Here is an 18,189-nt window from a genome sequence, read left to right as displayed (position 1 = left end):
CCTATAGATGCTGTATTTATTGAGTTATCGTGTACCTAAATCGTCATTTTACCGAGAAAATGAACATTGAAATAATGGCCGTTGAAGTTTAAAGTGGTCACATTTTCCACTTTCATCGAATCTCACAGGAGAATGCGACAGTTTTCGTTTTTGTAACTTATATTACGTGAACATCGGGTAAATCCACAGCCCCTTGAGAAGTTTGAGCGAAATCCATTCATAACTTGATATTTAAATCGGGGAAAGAACTTGAAAAAACCCACATTTTATCAGCTAAAACGGAGCCATTTGACCACTAGGTTTTTGTGAAATCAGTGCTTCCGTGGTGTTTCCATAAGATGCGCAGCGCATACAGATAAGCGTCGCGTATGCGTCGCGTATTTGTGCGTTAACAAATTGCGCGATACGCAACGCGATGAGTTGTTGCCCGCGTGTACCTTGCTGGTACAACAAAGATTTTCTTTCCTTTTCAATTTCAAACACGAGTGGAATAGTGAAATAAAATCCTTAAAATATTGCAGTTGGAGTTTACAAATCTGGATTTTCATTCCTTGTATTTATAAAAAACATAACAAGGTACAAACATATCATAAAAACTCAATTTTGAGAAAGAAACAATGGCTAGAGTACACAGCCGCGTTAACGAGGTTCGCATCGGTGACATTCCGCGTAACGTATTTAAAATTGTAAGGCTTTCGGCATGTTCGGGGTTTGCTGAAAGTGTCTGTCTAAAAGATACAATACATGTTTTTGACTGTCTGTTTTCATTTCTTTGATGCGTGGTTACAATTCATTACGCGATGACCGTCGCTTCCTGTTCTTGTTGCTGACTTCGGTTTTGTATTCAGCAAAGGCGTCTCTCCATTCCTCCAAATCTGCGTACTTCCATGCGTTAAATTCTTCCCTCCATTGGCGCTCTGTCTCGTCAAGGTCAGCTGAAAATGTAAAATAGAAAGGTAAAATGAAATCATATTCGAGGGGTTCGGATGCGATACCGCCACTTTTGACGCCGCCATTGGATCATTGTGATCAGTCTTCACAAACAATTCTAAATGTATTAGGCCTATGTGTTGTCAAAGCAAAATTATGTTATTCTAAAACCGTTGGGGCACGCCATGGACTTCTCATCAGAATAAGACTATATAAATATGAACTTACCAGTAAATGTGGTTAGTTGTTCGAGATATTCATTCCAGAAATGGCATTCATCAGCCTTGAGTCCTCTGCCTGTCGTCAAGTTGACAGCAAGTTCCTTATATTGTAGCCCAGGGAGGGTAAATGCTGGCCACGCTCTGTCGTCATTGTATGGGGGTGAGGAGGAGGATTCTTTGTTAGGGTTGCTAGAAGATATAAAGAAGTAACAACACTAGAAATGTTATGCATAATGACGTTTTAAGAACGTTTTCCGTTGCGCCCAACACTGTGGTATGATATCCTTCGGGAAGAATGACAGTGTCCCGAAATGCTCAATATTTTAACGTTATGATTCGAACAAAGCTGTAAATAATAAAATAAATAAAAATAAAGCTAACTTTTGATTGAGCTTGGTAAAACATGAATGGGATAGTAGTATCCTATTTGTAGTTGAAATATCAAACAATACTTCACATTATTATTTTTGATTTAGTAGTATAGGCCAACTATCTTTAAAAAAAACTCACCCAGTTTTGGCAAAGTTAGTCCAATATTTAATCACTTGGTATGACAAGTTCATTTCTTCTGCGGGGTATTGATGAAAGTCCAAGTGCGGTGAAGGGTCAAATGGATAGCCAAACACAAAATGAAGCTCTTCCCCGTGTGTCGCGCCTAACCACGTTGGCTCGACGTAGAAAGAAATACTGGGGGAATGCGTGAGGAAAAACATGTACACGTCATTCACATCAGACATGGCGTGCAATCTAGCTTCATAAATTTGCGGGCACGAGAACCAATAGTCGGATAATATGTTATTCCATTCATCTAAGTAATTTGCTTCCGGGTCATCCGCTTTGGACCAATCAACGTACACTTGTTTGAACCCTTCTTCTATCAGATCATTTACGTAGCGGCCATATGCAGTTAAGATGCCAGGGAGTTCTGTTTCGAACCTTTCCTTAGACACAAATGGAGCTTCTGAACTACTTGAGGACGACGGGAAAGAGTACATTATGAAGTAAGTGCCTTCGTCTTTATTGAAACCGGTGATGAGTGGGCACTTTTTGAAGTTGTTGTTCTTGGCAGAGACCCTGGGTAGTTCGACGATGAAATTATTATCCACACAGATAGCTGCGTAATATCCAAACTGGCATAAGAAAATGAAACATCGAATGATCTTATTAGTACTATAGTAGTATGAATTGCTTTCAAAATATCTAAATTACTGACTCTCTAAGTAAAAAATTCAACATTGAAAAAGCAATAAATCACCCTTTGTGCAAAAGAAAGTAGGCCTACATATTAGATAGTGTTGAGACGCAAGGTCATTAAAAGGGAAATAGGTGCAAGTCTATATCCGGTATGTATGTTCCGAAAGGATTTTGCTCCGAGATTACGATCTTTTTTTATATATAATTTCTCCAAAAGGTCTTTATTCCGACAGGTTGGTTTTTTCTCCAACAAGTTATTGTTGAAGGGTCATTGTTCTGAAAATGACAAACGGTTTTTTGCTCCAAAAGGATCGTTTCCCCCCAAATAGCATTCAGATGGGTTTTTGTTGTCAGAGTAATGACCCATACCATGTTAACCATTTTCGAATTTTCGCCCCTTCGGAATAAATACTTTAGCTTTCGAAGTGATAAATTCCATTTTTCGAATGCCTCATCAGAATAAAAACTCAAACGACCCTTCGGAATCAATACCGTTCGGAATAAAACACTTCCAAAAATCGCCAAGTTCCCATGAAAAGAATGCCATTGTTGTTATGTTTTATACGATTTAAATCAAACATTGATATTGACGACATTCATACTATTTTTTTTGAAAGAAATGTCTTTTGGGGGAATTTTTGGTGATGAGCATGCTCAAAATACGAAATAAGTTGGTGGTGTTTTTTTTTGGTTTTTGGGGTTTTTTAAGGGATTAACAGTGGTTTTATTATCAAAACCTACCTGATAAGACGCTTGGTTTAGAACCTCGGCATCTACTTGACGCATACATGCTATAAGATCTTGGGTGCTAGTTGCTGAACACCCTACTTCTTCACCAATCTTGAAAGCTATCTCACGCTGTTCTTCCAAGTCTTCATGAATAGACCAATCATCCAATGAAGTCCCACTCTACATTAAAGAGATGAAACAATGTAGTTAACGCATAAACATTGTGGTTCCCACATACTGACGAAACGCGGCTAACTACAGACCGTCCTGTGTGCTAATAACTAAAGAGGGCGACCGAAAGCCACAAAAACTTGTCTTCCATCGACCGGCATTTATGAATATCAGAGCTCCGATTGCATTTGGAAGTGTTTACTTGGAAGGGTAGTTTACTTCATTAATTCAATGAAGTATATCTAGTTGTTCAATCAATCTTTATTAACACAGCAAGCAAAATACATACAAGCAGGCAAAACAACAAAGATTGTATACACAAATGCCCAGGACATGTACCAGGGTCAGCAAAGCTGACCCGGATACGGTGCAGGGCTGCACGCAAGACAACGAATTAAAACACAAGACATAGGCCTATTCAAAACAAGGCAATATAGACAACAATGCAAGAGGCAAATGAACGGCAAAACACCTAGAGCTTGAGATGAGGTTGATCAGATGAGCCCCATGACGGTTCATGACGGGCATTCCAGATAGTGTAACTGGAGAGGATAGCAAGTTTGCTTAGGTCCTTTTTGATTGACCTGGGTGGTTTGGCTTTGACACTGGAGAAGATGTTGGAAATCCTTTTGGTGGTATCGGGTGTAACCAAACCACGTGACCCAATTTCTATGCAGGTGAGATTACAGGTGAAGCCATTGCCGGAAATGTCTGATATGAGGTCGGTATATTTTTGAGTTTTGCGTTCATGAGCCTTACTAATATTTTGTTCAAACGGAACTGTTAACTCAACCAAGTGGACATATTTCTTTTCAGTGTTGATTATAACAATGTCAGGACGGAGTTTTGAGTGGTGGTAAAACCGGGCATGTCGGAAAAGATCTGGGTAGTTGTTGTAGTGGCATTTTTAAGATGTTGTAGAAGACAGTTTTAATTAGTGTACTTCGGTTATATTTATAAATGCGCTTTTATAAATACGCACGTGAACACCTCCGCGCTGCCATAACAGCTATTAGGCAGTAAGTCTTGAAGTGACCTTCTACATAGCGGGTGGTCTTCCTATACATTTGGATGCAAATGCGGAACAACATGAGACTACTGTGCAGCAAAATTGTGTATTTTGTTCAACTTTGTGATTATATTGTAAACGTTTCTGTCGTTGATTTTTTTTCCGTCGTCAAATACTTTCAAAATGTTGTTTTTGATAACATATGTGTACATCCATATCAAAACGATGCATGTGTCGGCTGCTACATATGTCTCTTGTTACATTAATAGCTAGGAATAAACACCAGATTCATCTGAAGTGGAGGTCACTTCAAATCATCCCCAAGTCACATGGTTTAGGAATACAGAGAACATTCATTAACCATGTGACTTGGGGATGACTTGAAGTGACCTCCACTGGAGATGAGTCGGATATTTATTCGTAGCTATTAAGTGAAATGAGACACATGTAGCAGCCGACAAGTGCATCATTTTGATATGGATGTACACATATTACAAATTCGGAATCCCCCCATGTGTAATAATTTTGCTATTCAATTAATACTTAAATTTGCACTTGCTGGTCTTGGTATGTCGTGCCCATGAGTCACGTGCATATTTATAAAAGCGCATTTATAAATATAACCGAAGTACACTGGACAATGTGGTTATTTATCTTTCACAGATGAAGATACCACTAATTATTTTCTATTTCTAACCTGCAATATCGCCTGTTGAAATAGTGGTTCACTTAGTGGTGAAAACAAATGTGCAGATACAGCACTGCTACCGGAACTCTCACCAAATATAGTGATTCTGTTGGCATCGCCTCCAAACGCTGAAGAAATATGAAAAGGGGGAAAATGAATAATTTGATTTACAAAGTCATGAAATTGTTATATTCTTTACAACCTCAGTAAGGTACAAATCTTGTTTATTAGATCGCAAATTGAAGAGATAATTATTTTTGGTGAGCGAAATGCAAATATTCCTCGGAATAATCGCAGAAACGAGGGACAAAGCCCCAAACAGATATTGGAACCATATTCCAATATCTGTGCCCAAACAAATCCAATCATATGAGCAGAAATTCGTAACGGTGAGCAAAACTCGAAAAAGGAGAGCCAAAAATCGTAGAGGTATGAATGGCCAGCAGTATCAAAACAAGCTTAAGATTATACGCCTAATCTTGGACGTCCAGTGTAATATTGGTCGTTCAAGATGTAATCTTGGTCGTTCAAGAGACAATCTTGGATGTCCAAGATAGTAATCAATTTATTGACCAATGAATTATTAGACGCTTAAGATTTTAGACGCCTTAGAAATCTTGAACGAGCACAATTGCATCATGGTTGTCCAAGGTTAGACGTATAATGTTAGGCGTCTTTTGATGCTGCTGGGCATCTATAGCGGAGATCCAAAAATGCAATGTTTGTAGCAACCGGAACATGTCGGACTAGGCCCTATTTTTAGGGTCTACAGCTCGACATTTTGTGAGTTTTTGGTGTTGAGACAAACATGACAAATGCAGTGGGGATTTTACCACAACTTTTTCCGCCACTAACGGAAAATACTGTCGTTCCCAGTAGCAAAACGCATGGAACTTCGAAGCAATATACTTGCTCTTAGACTATGCCATAGTCTATTTTTGATAAATAAAAGCATGTTAATCATGATGAAAGCATTCAGTTGAACTCGAAATTATACTGATATTTAATACATCAAAATACTAGTATAAAATTGTTATGAAAAAGTTAATATAATTATATTAGTGACAGTAAAAGTAAAGTGGCTTATATTATTGAATGCAACATATCATAATATCATAATTGTATTGGCACTTCAGTACTGAACAATTCTGATTTTAGAATCTGCCAGTTTATTAATCGCGAAATTCCAGGTTTAAAATAGACTATGGACATTCAATTAAAAACGTGATTTTGAACAGGCAAAGTCCCTAACACTCACACTGTCAATCATACTTGTTTATCAATCAAATTTAACCGCAAGCAAATACAAGACACGCTCATTGACTTACTGACGCGTTCATGCAATTACACAACACATACACAAAGGCGGCGTAGGCCACATACTTGTGTACCATGTAGTTATTAATGGTAATGACAGGTACCCGGAGGATTTAAACCATAACGAGATCTGGGCGACCAATCACAAGCCAGATCCATTTAAAGATGCATTACATCATCGCCAATTTTAGTAGGCCAGATTTCCGACAATCTCATCCATAGAAGCTCATAGACAGCCGTGTTAAGCATGTAAACCGCAATCCAATGTCAGTAGTCCACTTGGGAAGCTAACAAACAGAGGGAGTAGGGTGACTGAAAAGATCAGATGTGAAAATCTATCAATTGTGCACACATTAATTAAATCAGAGTTTTAAGCTTAAATACAATATCCAGAGTATGCACAATGGGCAAGTGGACTACAGGGTAGTCTAACTTGCTCTAAGAGCATAGTCTGACATACGGTCGTAAGGTCGTAACTAGACCTTCGCAATCGAAAGGCCTAAAACTAACAATTGGGGAGTGCACGTTTGTGAAGAGAACATTTCTAATCTGACCACTCTATTTAACTTTCAAGTGAAGAATTTGGACAACTAAATTTGTACAAACCATTGATATTTGCATTGATCCATCGTAGAGCCTCTACTTGATCCAGCATGCCATAGTTTCCTGGAGATGCTTCGTCACCTGTAACACAAGGGATTACAAATAAGTTCTTTTCAGTCCAAGAGAATGTCAAATATGGAACAAAATTATTGTACAATAATACACTCCTATAGGGATGGATAAGGTTAATTTTATTTTCTGCCCTAATTGGTCAGTTTGGTATATTCGTCTCAGGACCAGGAACCCGTCGGTGACTCTCGTAAGGCATTTCCCATCTTACGAAGAAAATTTATTTATAGAAATCTGGTAAGATGATGACAACTTCGAGGACCCTCGTCTCAGGAGCTATATCTTTATTCGTTTATAATACTATTCGATATGCATGTCTTATTTTGTCTTTCAGTTGTTTTTTAAACGTTACCATAATCCAAACACCAAGACAGATCTTGGAGCATTTATAGATATACACGTATATTTCGTAGCAACATTTCACAGTGATGATCGTGAACCCTCGCAGTGGACAAGAACACAGTATGACAGGAGAGAAGATAAAAGCATAGGTCTATTAGTACACAGAGAGACAAGAAAGGTTAGAACTAAGGTTAGTACTAACCTGTTGTTAGAAATCCAAACGTTGAGAGCCTGTAGTTGATAGTGACTACAATTACGTCGCCAATGGCTGTTAAGGCAGTCCCGTCATAATATCCTCGATAACCATTCCCTGTGTTAAAGCTACCACCGTATATGAAAACCATAACTGGGACATCTGAAGGCTAAAAATAAAATTTAAAAAAATTAGTTTAAAAAATATTGGCTGAAAATGGATTTTGGCTTAAAAATTGTACTAAGTTACAGATTCAGATTTTGTTGATTTAATGAAGTGCATTCGTTTGAGAACTGGGAAAACGTGTAGTTTGCCTTGAGCATGTTGAGTATTTACGGCTCGTAACAATATGAAAGGGAACCACCACTTTAAGGTTAGCAACTATTTCAAACTGTTGCGATTTGGTAGTCACAGCATCTTGCGAATGCTTGTGAGCTTTGGCAAAAATTGCATTGATCGTTTCATAGCGAGTATGTAGAAGAAATCAAATATCACAGATATACTTTTGTAGGTCCTGTTGTTCTGGAGTTATGTTATAAAGAGAGCCGAAACAACAATACCTTTGTAAAACGTACATAACTCATTAACAACAATAAATCAAGCAAGTTTTAAAATTATATGGTTTGTAGAATGAACTTTTGCAAAACATCAAGGTGTTATTTTTTAATAATATGTGACGTGTCATGTCAAAAGGAGACACTTTTGGGCAGGATCATAAATGGAGATATAGCCAAAAATCTGCTAGGGGTAATTTTTTCACAATTTGGGTTTGTTGCGAATTTGTGATGTTATTAATGTTTAAAATATTGTCTGATAGTTTCAGACCGGAATATAATTGGCATCTTGTATTTTGTGAGATATTTTCAAGGTAATTCCTACTCTCAACATTGTCAATGATATTTTTTAAGGCCGATATCTCTATTTCCAATTTTATAGTACCATAACTTACAAACTCAATATCTTCGCTTACGAATGTCCGATTTCATTGGGGAAAACGGCGTTGTGGAGCAAAATATCTCTATATTTAAGATATGTAAAAACATCAAAATTGATAACCTGCCCAAAAGTGTCTCCTTTTGACATGACACGTCACATATATTGATTTAGATAATGAAAATCGATTTGTTTTTGCTTCTTCAACCAACAATACCTAGTCTACCCTTAAAAACGAAGCAACACAGGAACTGTAGCATGTTTAAGTCCATTTAAGGTTAAACGAGAGTTTTTCATGCGCTTGATTTCAGAGGGGCGTAAGTTCATAACAGAAACAGCCATGCAGAAAATGAACAAGCGTACCGGGACGTAGGCCTACTTACAATAGAATATCGATCCACGGTCAAGACATGAAAAGGCTATGAAACTTGGCTTAGCTCGTGCCCGGAGCTCGTGAGTCGGGGGGGGGGGGGTGTCATGAGGGGCGGCATGCCGGGCCGGATGCCAGGGGGCACAAGCCGTTTTAGGCAATTTTCATAAGGATTTTATAATTTTAAAATTGATTGGGGGGGGGGGGACTTCGTCAAGCTACGCCCTGGAAAATGTGTTGATTTTGAATTTATAGCCTTGATATCTTTGATGAAATAAATCAATGCTGCTATTCCCCAGATTACAATGTAGGCCTAATAGGGTACAACAATAACATCAACAACAATATCAAAAAGCAATTATTTGCAAATCGAATTTGGGAAGAATATTCAACAAGACAGACTTAGCAGGCCTACAAACTAATTATATAAAGTGAAAAACAATCAATCATGATTCACTGCAGTCACATCAGCGAATCAATCAAATAGGCCTAAAACTAAAAAGAAAGGAGCAAGAAAGAATAAAGAAATAGTGAAAAAGAGAAAGAAAGAGAGAGAAAGAAAACGAACGAAAAAGAAAGAAAGAAAGAAAGAAATGAAAAAAGAAAAGGAGAACGAAAAGAGGAAAGAAAGGAAGTAAAAATGAGAAAAGAGAACAAAAGAAAAGAAAATTCAGCCACACGGGGACTCGAACCCACAAAAAATGGTTCCTAACAGATTCTCAGTCCAACGCTCTATCCACTCGGCCATACATCAGCATACGAAATTGCTTGTTCTCGAAGCGGATATATTACTATAATTGGATTCAATTACGTGATTACAATCGCGTCCGCACAATGGCTCTTAGAATAAACACGCATGTCGGCGCTGAAATTTTGAGCGAACTGATGGAGGAAAAACCTCGTTTTTTGCAATAGCTTCAATTTGGAGTGAAAATCAAATGGGATAGCAATTGACGGAATGTTGAGAAATAATGTAGGTATTCAGATGTCTAAATTAACGTCCCGTAATCAAGATATCGATAATTTCACAAAACAGTTTTTTCTCAGGCAAGATTCTCGAAAATGTTCCCCAAAAACGGGCTTTTAAAATTTAATCGGTACTGTATTTGGTTCTTCCCCATGGCAACATTATTTCTTTAATCGATTTGTAGTATAATACAAAAAAGAGGAAAACAATCACTCGGCGTGGTTTTATACGAGGCGCGCATTTGAAAAAAACGTCATGGAACGCGTTTTTGATCTTGTGAACATGGTGCGTAAAACGGCTTTAAACGAAGGATTTTCACATTTATTCTAAAAATTTGTATAAACACACAAGAAAAATGTTAAGCTACATCCAATGCACCAACATTTCACTTGCTGCGATATTTGATTACTGAGAAAACTACTCTGTTTTAGAGAACAACTTTATACGTCTTTTATACGTTTTTTATACGTTTCTTTGTATAACCTTAAACCATGTTTAAACCAGTAGCATTACATTTATGAGGACAGATTCTAAGTAAAGTTCTAATATACATGATGGGATATCTTCTCACATTGAGATTTCTTGATATGTGATACGTATAATGTTACAACATACCACAAACTTTGATATAAAATTGGATTGATTGAGCCCAAATTTATTGTCGAGCTATGAGTTTTAAGATAAATATTGGGCGTAAAGCATCCAATTTTATCATTATTATATTTTGGATCCAATATTTTCCCACACTTGGATTCATCAAAACATAATATGTCTGAAGTTGGCCAACTTTGTTTCTCTTTGAACACAAATTAATACCCAAAATAATGTCTGTAAGAAGTTTGACCGCCAACTTAAGGGATCTGGAATGAGCGTTTTGAGCGTTTCGACAGTATTTTTTGTGGGACATGAGAGCACTTCAGACATATCGAATTGCATTCTGAATACGAAAAATGTCTTTCTGGTATCAAATAACTTTCATTTTTTTTAAATTCACGATATAATACAAATTTTATGACAAATTATTAAAATATGATTTTTTCATTGAAATGTTCTTAAAGTGTATGTAGCTGGGAGGAAAAGCCGACGATCAATTGAAAAATTTGACCTTTCATATTGAATATATGGGTTTTTTTAGCAAAAACACCTTTTTTTTTGTGGTGTTTTGGGAAAAAAATCCATATCTTCAATACGCAAGGTCAAAATTTTCAATTGATCGTCGGCTTTTTATCACACCTGCATACACTTTAAGTATAAATCATCAGATTTATAAAGTTTACTTCGAGTACTGTTAAATATCAAAAATATACATTTTTAATCTTTTGCCATAGGCCTAAATTGTGTATTACATTGCGAAATTTTAAAAAATCAAAATTATTTGATATCAGAAGGACATTCTTCGTATTCAGAATGCAATTCGATATGTTTGATGTGCTCTAATGTCCCACAATAAATACTGTCCAAACGTTCATACCCCATCCCTTAAGGTGACAGGTAGGGTTTTTTTTTTCCAAGTCTACATCTTAATGTTTGGCTAATACTTAATGGAATTACCTTTTCAAAATCAACGACGCGCTTTGGTAAATATAAATGGTATTTTCAACCTATTAAACTAGCAACATGAGGAAATTTAAATTTAAAAAAATGAAATTGATTTGACCCTGATGACCTCGGCAAATGAACAATTTAGTTTAATAGCGCCACATCAAGTATTCACTTGCCTATGAAGGCTATCTTAAGGGTAGAGACAATAGAAATTTTTACCAAAGGAACATATTCTTGTTTATACCATGATATTGTTGTATCTCAATACTATCACAAGTTCAGCTGTGTAACTTGCCTAAAAAGTGGTTCTTTTAATTAAAAATGCAATAAATAAAATCACTCTGCGCTTTTAGTACTGACCAGACTATAGTAATATTTTTAAATCACTCTGCGCTTTTAGTACTGACCAGACTAAAGGGTTCACAAAAAATAACTCCCCCTCTAAAATTACAAGACATTTCTTTGCATAACTTGACATACATTTCGTTGATTTGAAAAATCTAAAAACATGTGAATAAAGGGATCATTTTCCTATCCTCCCAAAGTTCTTTCCTTCAAAAAATCTTTTTGTTTTGGCCAAAAATAATCACATTTTTCAAAAATGATGCTTTCAGAAAAAGTTGCACTTTTCCACATCCTATACATTTAATGTACAAAAACATTCTCGATATCATTGTTTTGATTCATTTAATGGTGTTTTTGTTTTCTTTAATTTTTATGTATACGATTACCCAGTCACCCATGCAATCATCTTGCAGTATAAAACAATGACTAATTGACATGTACGGGGTTTTTCTAGAAGATTTTATTGAGCCGGTGTTTCAAAAATGGTAAAATCAATTTAGGAGTTACAATACATTTCTTTGCATAACTTAACATTCATTTTGTTGATTTGAAAAATTTAAAAACCTGTGAATAGAGGCATCTTTTTGCTACCCTACCAAGGTGATCCTTTCTCAAAATCGTTTTGTTTTGGTCAAAAATAATCACATTTTTTCAAAAATGATGCTTTAAAAAAAGTTGCGCTTTTCAACATCCCATACATGTAATGTACAACACTTTCTCGGTATCAATGTGACGATTGGTTTAATTGGTTTTTTCCTTCACCTTTTTGTCTCTGAACTCTTAGTCACCCATGCAACCATCACGTAGTGCAAAATAATGATTTGTTGAAGCCAATTTTGACATAAATGAGGATGTTGAAAAGTGCAACTTTTTTTGAAAGCATCATTTTTAGAAAATGTGATTATTTTTGGCCAAAACAAAAAGATTTTCAGACGAAAGAACGTTGGGAGTATAGAAAAATAATTCCTTTATTCGGAGGTTTTTAAATTTTTCAAATCAAAGAAATGTATGTCAAGTTATGCAAAAAAACGTTTTGTAATTTTAGGGGGGAGTTATTTTTTGTGAACCCTTTATATTTTTTCCGATAGAAAACGCTTTACAATATTATGCAATACTAGCAGCTATTAATCATGCTTCAGTGGGCAAGTACCTCGAGCTTTAAATGGTATTGAAATGTGTCTTGTCCGGGGGGACTTCCATAATAGCTCAGTGGCGTTATTTTCTAGGATGGCGAAGGTGACTGATGCGTAGTAGGCCTATGTAGGGCTGTAAAAAGCCTGTTCAGTAATTTCATCCGGAGAATGTAGAAATCCATGAATCAGCAAAATTTAGATTTTAGCACCTTGCCCAGCACCTTTGTTAGTTTCGATGTGCAAACATTAAGCCCTGTATTAAAGACAAAATAAGTTATTTTACATGAATCTGTAATTTCTCTACATAGTATGTAGAGAAATCAGATATCATTATTATATTCGGTATTTTATTTTTCACATATCGTGGCCAAACGGCCAAATTACATGTAAAATTACTTATTTGAACATACATATAAATATTAAAAATATTAAACACTTTAAGAAATTTTAAAATACATCAAAAATTGCATCTATAGGGAAAAAAGTATTAGATCAGAAAAGCATCATATTGCACGCAAATATTAATTTGACCAAAATACTATTGCACTATGAAAAACATCAAAATATACTAAAATCCAAAATATGTCAAACATATTATAACAGTACTGTTGTACCAGACTATAAAAAGCAATCATGGCATTGGCAATGAAGAACAATCCCAAGAGGAGATAACTGATTTAAAAGATTAACAAAATATAGGACAGGGCTCAGCATTTGAACGGGGCTTAAACTTTATCAATACTGCTGCTTTCCTCGGTTCTTGCCAAAACGTTTTAAAATATCTAATGACAATTTTAATGATTTATCCTTCACTTTTAGGCATTTTATATACAATTTAAATTTGTTTTACCATTTTATACTTTCGCTGGGATCACTGAATTAAGACCCCCCCTTTCGCTATCACCCAGATCACATGGTTTGTCATCCACCCCCCCCCCCACACACACACACTTGTCATCCTGATTCAGACGCTTTTATTGTTTCATTTACAACTTTTATTATATTTATCACTGATTATGTTGCCGAATAGTCTTTTGAAATTAGTAGGCGTCATTAGTAGATCTCATATAATTGAAGTGCTCCCCGAATAGCAAGATAATGACAGGCTTATGCTTAGTTTTGACATGTAAGAATACAAAATGATTTCCTGAGTTCTTAATGGGGAGTTATAAGCTCCATTGCAAAGTGAAAGCAGAGCGAGGTGTGTGGATGCGAGGGGCATGCGTTGTGTTTATGGCCCGGGGTTTATGGGGGAGGGGTGGGTTAGGCAATTAACAGCTGCCTGGTATCATTCAACATTTCTGATACTGTTACGGCTTGAAATTTGAAGGCAGCGGGACTTAAGATGCTCTCAGGAACAACTTTTACCACCTGATGAACAATCTCAAATGCTCTACTTTGCACCAACATGACAGTATAGATTAGGCTCATGAAAGTCAATTCCGAGTTTATCGTCCTTTTTTCCAGGTTGGTGAGGTGACTTTTTCATTTTTCACTATTTCATCAGATTTCATTATTGACCTATAAAATGCGTGTTGATTTAAAACCAAACTCATACATGTGAATTATAAACATGTTTTTATATGGGTAAGGACTAGGAAAGTTAGAAAAGAGCCTGGTTTTGCTTCCAAGTTATGAATATATGTTTTACAAACAAAAATATATGTTTCCAATTGCTAAAACTGGTGAAAACACTGATACTTTGGAAATAATGAATTATTTTGGCATTTTTGAAAATTTGACGCGGGTATTTTTGGTTTCCAAAAAGTGACGCGGGAGGGGGACGATAATCTCGGAATCGACTTTCACGCGCCTTATAGGAAATATATTCCATAAGTTAATGGTTTTATAGTTTATTATTTCGGTTTACCAAAAGTCAAGAAATAATATCAGTAATAACTGTAAAAAATGGTTTATGTCCATTTGAAGCCAAAATAATGGGATGAATTTAAAAAAATAAAACGCACTATATATTTATATATCTTGGAGCTGTGCATAGTGATAAACTAAACCAAAAACATATATAGAACTCACGATAATAAACTCTCTTTATTTCCCAATCATTTATCTAATGTAAATAACAAAGAGACGCTTATTATACGAGAAACTGAGCACAGCTGTTGCACAATTGATCAAGATCCATAAACTTCTGAACACATTACAGTAGAATCAAGGACGTTGGTTCGAATCAACGTTTCAAATCAATAGGACAGAATCTGAATTTCAATACGCTTACGGCATTCTGTCAAAATCGGAAAGGACAGCATGACACGTTTAAAGTATGGCTGGTGGAGTAGTCAGTTTTGAAATATTTTCGCCATTTTACAAAATACAAATATGCTCATAAGTTTGCCAATAGCAAAGATCAAGGATCTGGAATAAGTCATAGTCGAACCGGAATATATTTGCCAACTATGTTCTACGTTTGAGGTAAGTTCATAATGTTCTTCATAGCAAGAACAGAATAATCACTGGCAAAAATGCAACTTTTTACTAAAACGCCATATTCCGCGATAGTCCATATTTACATGACTTTGGCGAACACTTTTGGTTCTCGTTTAAATTCTACCGATAGCACAGTCGATCTAATGTTATCTGCGGTTAGAGGGCAGTTTAGAGAACTCTTTTTGCTGGTTGTTTGGTTTAAAAAACCCATAATTTTTAAAATATCGGGATTCAAGCAGGCGACCCGCATGGTGTGCAAAAGACGTTGCAAATTGTCAATGAAAGAGCTTATAAATTAAAATCACGGACATTAAGCTCCACAATAGGCATCTACATTCCAAGCGGAAACGCTTTTCAGAAATATACCCGTCTTTTTCAGCAATCGCTGAAACCTAAATATGCAATTCCAGGCGATTTGTAAAAAATAGCGTCAGCATATTTTACTATGAATTTGGGACACCGAAACAAATGCTTGCATTGGTGCCAGACCTATTATAATGATACGATAATTAGGCCCCCAATAATGGCTTTCACTTTAACCGTTATTTATTAAACTGAGATTTTTACTTTTTGAGAAATTAATGAATTTTTTCGAAAAACTTTTCGGAGAACGCTACTTTAATGATCCCATGCCTTAATTGCCATTGTAATGGTCTGGTACCTTAGACCCATAATAAAATATACAAAAGAAAGAACACTAAACGCCACAATTACCATATGAAATAGTCTAGTGATTTCAAAGATCGTGAGAGATAAAAGCAAAACGACAAACCCTGAATTACCAAAAACGATGGCGGATTTAAGAAAAAGGCTATACCAGTAAAATAGCCCGAGGGCCCAATAGTAAGAAGTTCAATTCATAGGCATGCCAGACAAGTTGTCGGGGGAAGGCACAGAAAAGAAATTGCCGAGTGAGCATTCGTTTAGCCCAAATCGAGATATCTGCGCACACGCGAAAATTTTCGGTTTTATAATATTTGAAGTATAAACCCACTCATTTCTCTAGAAGCACGTGAAAATTTGCATCAAATTTTGCAATCAAATTTATTTTATACCCAAATTAAAATAATAATGAAATAAATAAAAGGCCGTAGGACAGAAAAACTCATGTTTACAGATATGTTACAGATATATTACCAACTGGACTTCTTTACGGGATAACTGATTCAATTATTATTTTATCCAGTATCTTATACGCAATTTGCTGACAAAAATACTGTACCATAACGCTTACAAAACGATAATAAACATCTCCAAAAAAGTAACTAACCCCCTTAAATAATGGCCATTTTTCAAAAACGGGCGATTGTATTAGAAATCTGTAAAATGCGTTGGAAGCAGAATTTATTTCTGCATTTTGACACCTCATTTGATACGATAGCCCAGAAGACAATAAAACACCGATCAATTTAATGTACTGAGGTCCAGATTTGAAAGTTGCACTTACATACAAATTTTTACAATACAAAAACACTCAGATATCATTACACAGATTTCCTTCCATTATACTGAATACAAAATCAAATGCAATTTACTACAACTTTCAAATCTTGGGTTACATTGATTTAAATGTACGCTGTGACGTGCTACAAAGGAGGCGTCAAAATGTGGATTCTGCTTCCAACGCATTTTACAGATTTGCAATACAATCACCCGTTTTTGAATAATGGTCATTATTTTAGGGGGTTAGTTACTTTTTTTGAGATGTTTATAATAGTATACAACATTGCAAAACATAGAATTAGCAACTCTAGATAAATTTCTTGAGAGGAGCAATTTTAATTTTAAAACTTTTGTAGAAACAATTGTTATAAAACAAAATATTAATTGACCAATCAAATGACAAGAATCTTTGTATAATGACTTACATACATACCTTAGGGTTTGGAGCATAAATATTTAGATGTAAACAATCTTCGCTCACAGAAAATAATTCTGCTTCTGAGCCAACCTGCATACATATATCCCTAATATAAGTAGCATTGTAAATCTCATCTTCATTCCATGGCTCTTTACGTAACGGAGGCGTAAACCGTCTCTCTCCAACAGGAGGTTCCGCATAAGGAATCCCCAAATATACGTCTATGTCTTTATTCATGCCGAGGAAATCATTTTCAAACGATTCCATTTTTCCCATTAATGTTCCCTGTTCAACTGTTACCATTGGTTGACAATGTGAGAGCGCAACATAGCTTAATAAGCCAGCTATTATTATCGTGAATACTGCCATTACTGGTTCTGAAAACTCTAGCAAATCGTAACATCAACTTCTTTCTTGCTTAGCGGTATAAGTGTACAATAGGACTATAATATAAAACAAAAATCAATAGCAATGTTTATATAGATAACCTCGAAACAAGTGAACCTAGACACCAGGTTACTGACCAGAAAAATCAATCGGGGTACAGTACCGTACTATGATTTATTCCGTACGGCGGTGGTGATATCTGCTCAAGCCATGCATTATGATTTGTCTTGAATCTCACCGTCCCTAATTTCCGAATCCATTTATATTTTCAATACTAGTGGAGTAGAATCACTAATTAAGTTGGCATTGGATCTGATTGAGGTGGTTTGTGTCATTTTTTAGGTATTTTATTCTATGCAATGTATCAAATTTTGACTCTTCAAGGGGACGTGCACCAATGTGTCTCTATGTCGCTTGCGCCATTGTTTAAATCTATACTCATACATATTTTATTTTGTTCATCAATAACAATATTTCAAAGAGGCAAAATATTGTAGCACAAGATAATTATGTGTCTGCTTTGTTCAATCAATTTGTCTTATCAATAATCTTATTGCGCATGATCATGATTATGTTGCGCACTCATACTTAGCCAATCAATGACACGTTTCAATATTCTCCTCCGTCCCTTGGGTGTTATTGATTACTTAGTTTTACAAATTCAGTCCCCATTTTATTACTCTTAGTCTCTTACTTGCTGCTTATTATAGGTCTTTGTCTTTTGATAGAAATGTGATTTA

At 35.8% G+C, this 18,189-nt stretch overlaps 1 protein-coding gene across 1 annotated transcript; it reads right to left on the bottom strand.

Moving 5' to 3' along the window:
• Positions 1-783: 783 nt before the first annotated feature.
• LOC140169273 (cholinesterase-like) lies at positions 784-17,523 on the bottom strand. The gene is made up of 8 exons (XM_072192530.1): positions 17,078-17,523; positions 7,476-7,635; positions 6,866-6,943; positions 4,952-5,070; positions 3,087-3,254; positions 1,662-2,281; positions 1,159-1,340; positions 784-935 (listed from the first exon to the last, which is right to left on the bottom strand). The coding sequence occupies exons 1-8, from the start codon at positions 17,429-17,431 to the stop codon at positions 784-786; spliced, it is 1,833 nt and encodes a 610-aa protein (XP_072048631.1). The 5' UTR covers positions 17,432-17,523.
• Positions 17,524-18,189: the final 666 nt, after the last annotated feature.

Source organism: Amphiura filiformis, chromosome 14, assembly GCF_039555335.1.
Source record: "Amphiura filiformis chromosome 14, Afil_fr2py, whole genome shotgun sequence".
In the NCBI taxonomy this organism is placed as follows: domain Eukaryota; kingdom Metazoa; phylum Echinodermata; class Ophiuroidea; order Amphilepidida; family Amphiuridae; genus Amphiura; species Amphiura filiformis.
Note: the sequence above shows the minus strand (reverse complement) of the source record. Positions and strands in the feature narration are given on the sequence as shown.

What these genes read in the sequence shown, in the direction of transcription:
- LOC140169273 (XM_072192530.1), bottom strand. Translation starts at nt 17,431, where the DNA reads ATGGCAGTATTCACGATAATAATAGCTGGCTTATTAAGCTATGTTGCG. An exon ending in GTTTGGATTTCTAACAACAG is followed by an intron (nt 6,944 to 7,475) that starts GTTAGTACTAAC and finishes CTTGTGTTACAG; the next exon opens with GTGACGAAGCATCTCCAGGA. An exon ending in GATCAATGCAAATATCAATG is followed by an intron (nt 5,071 to 6,865) that starts GTTTGTACAAAT and finishes ATATTTCTTCAG; the next exon opens with CGTTTGGAGGCGATGCCAAC.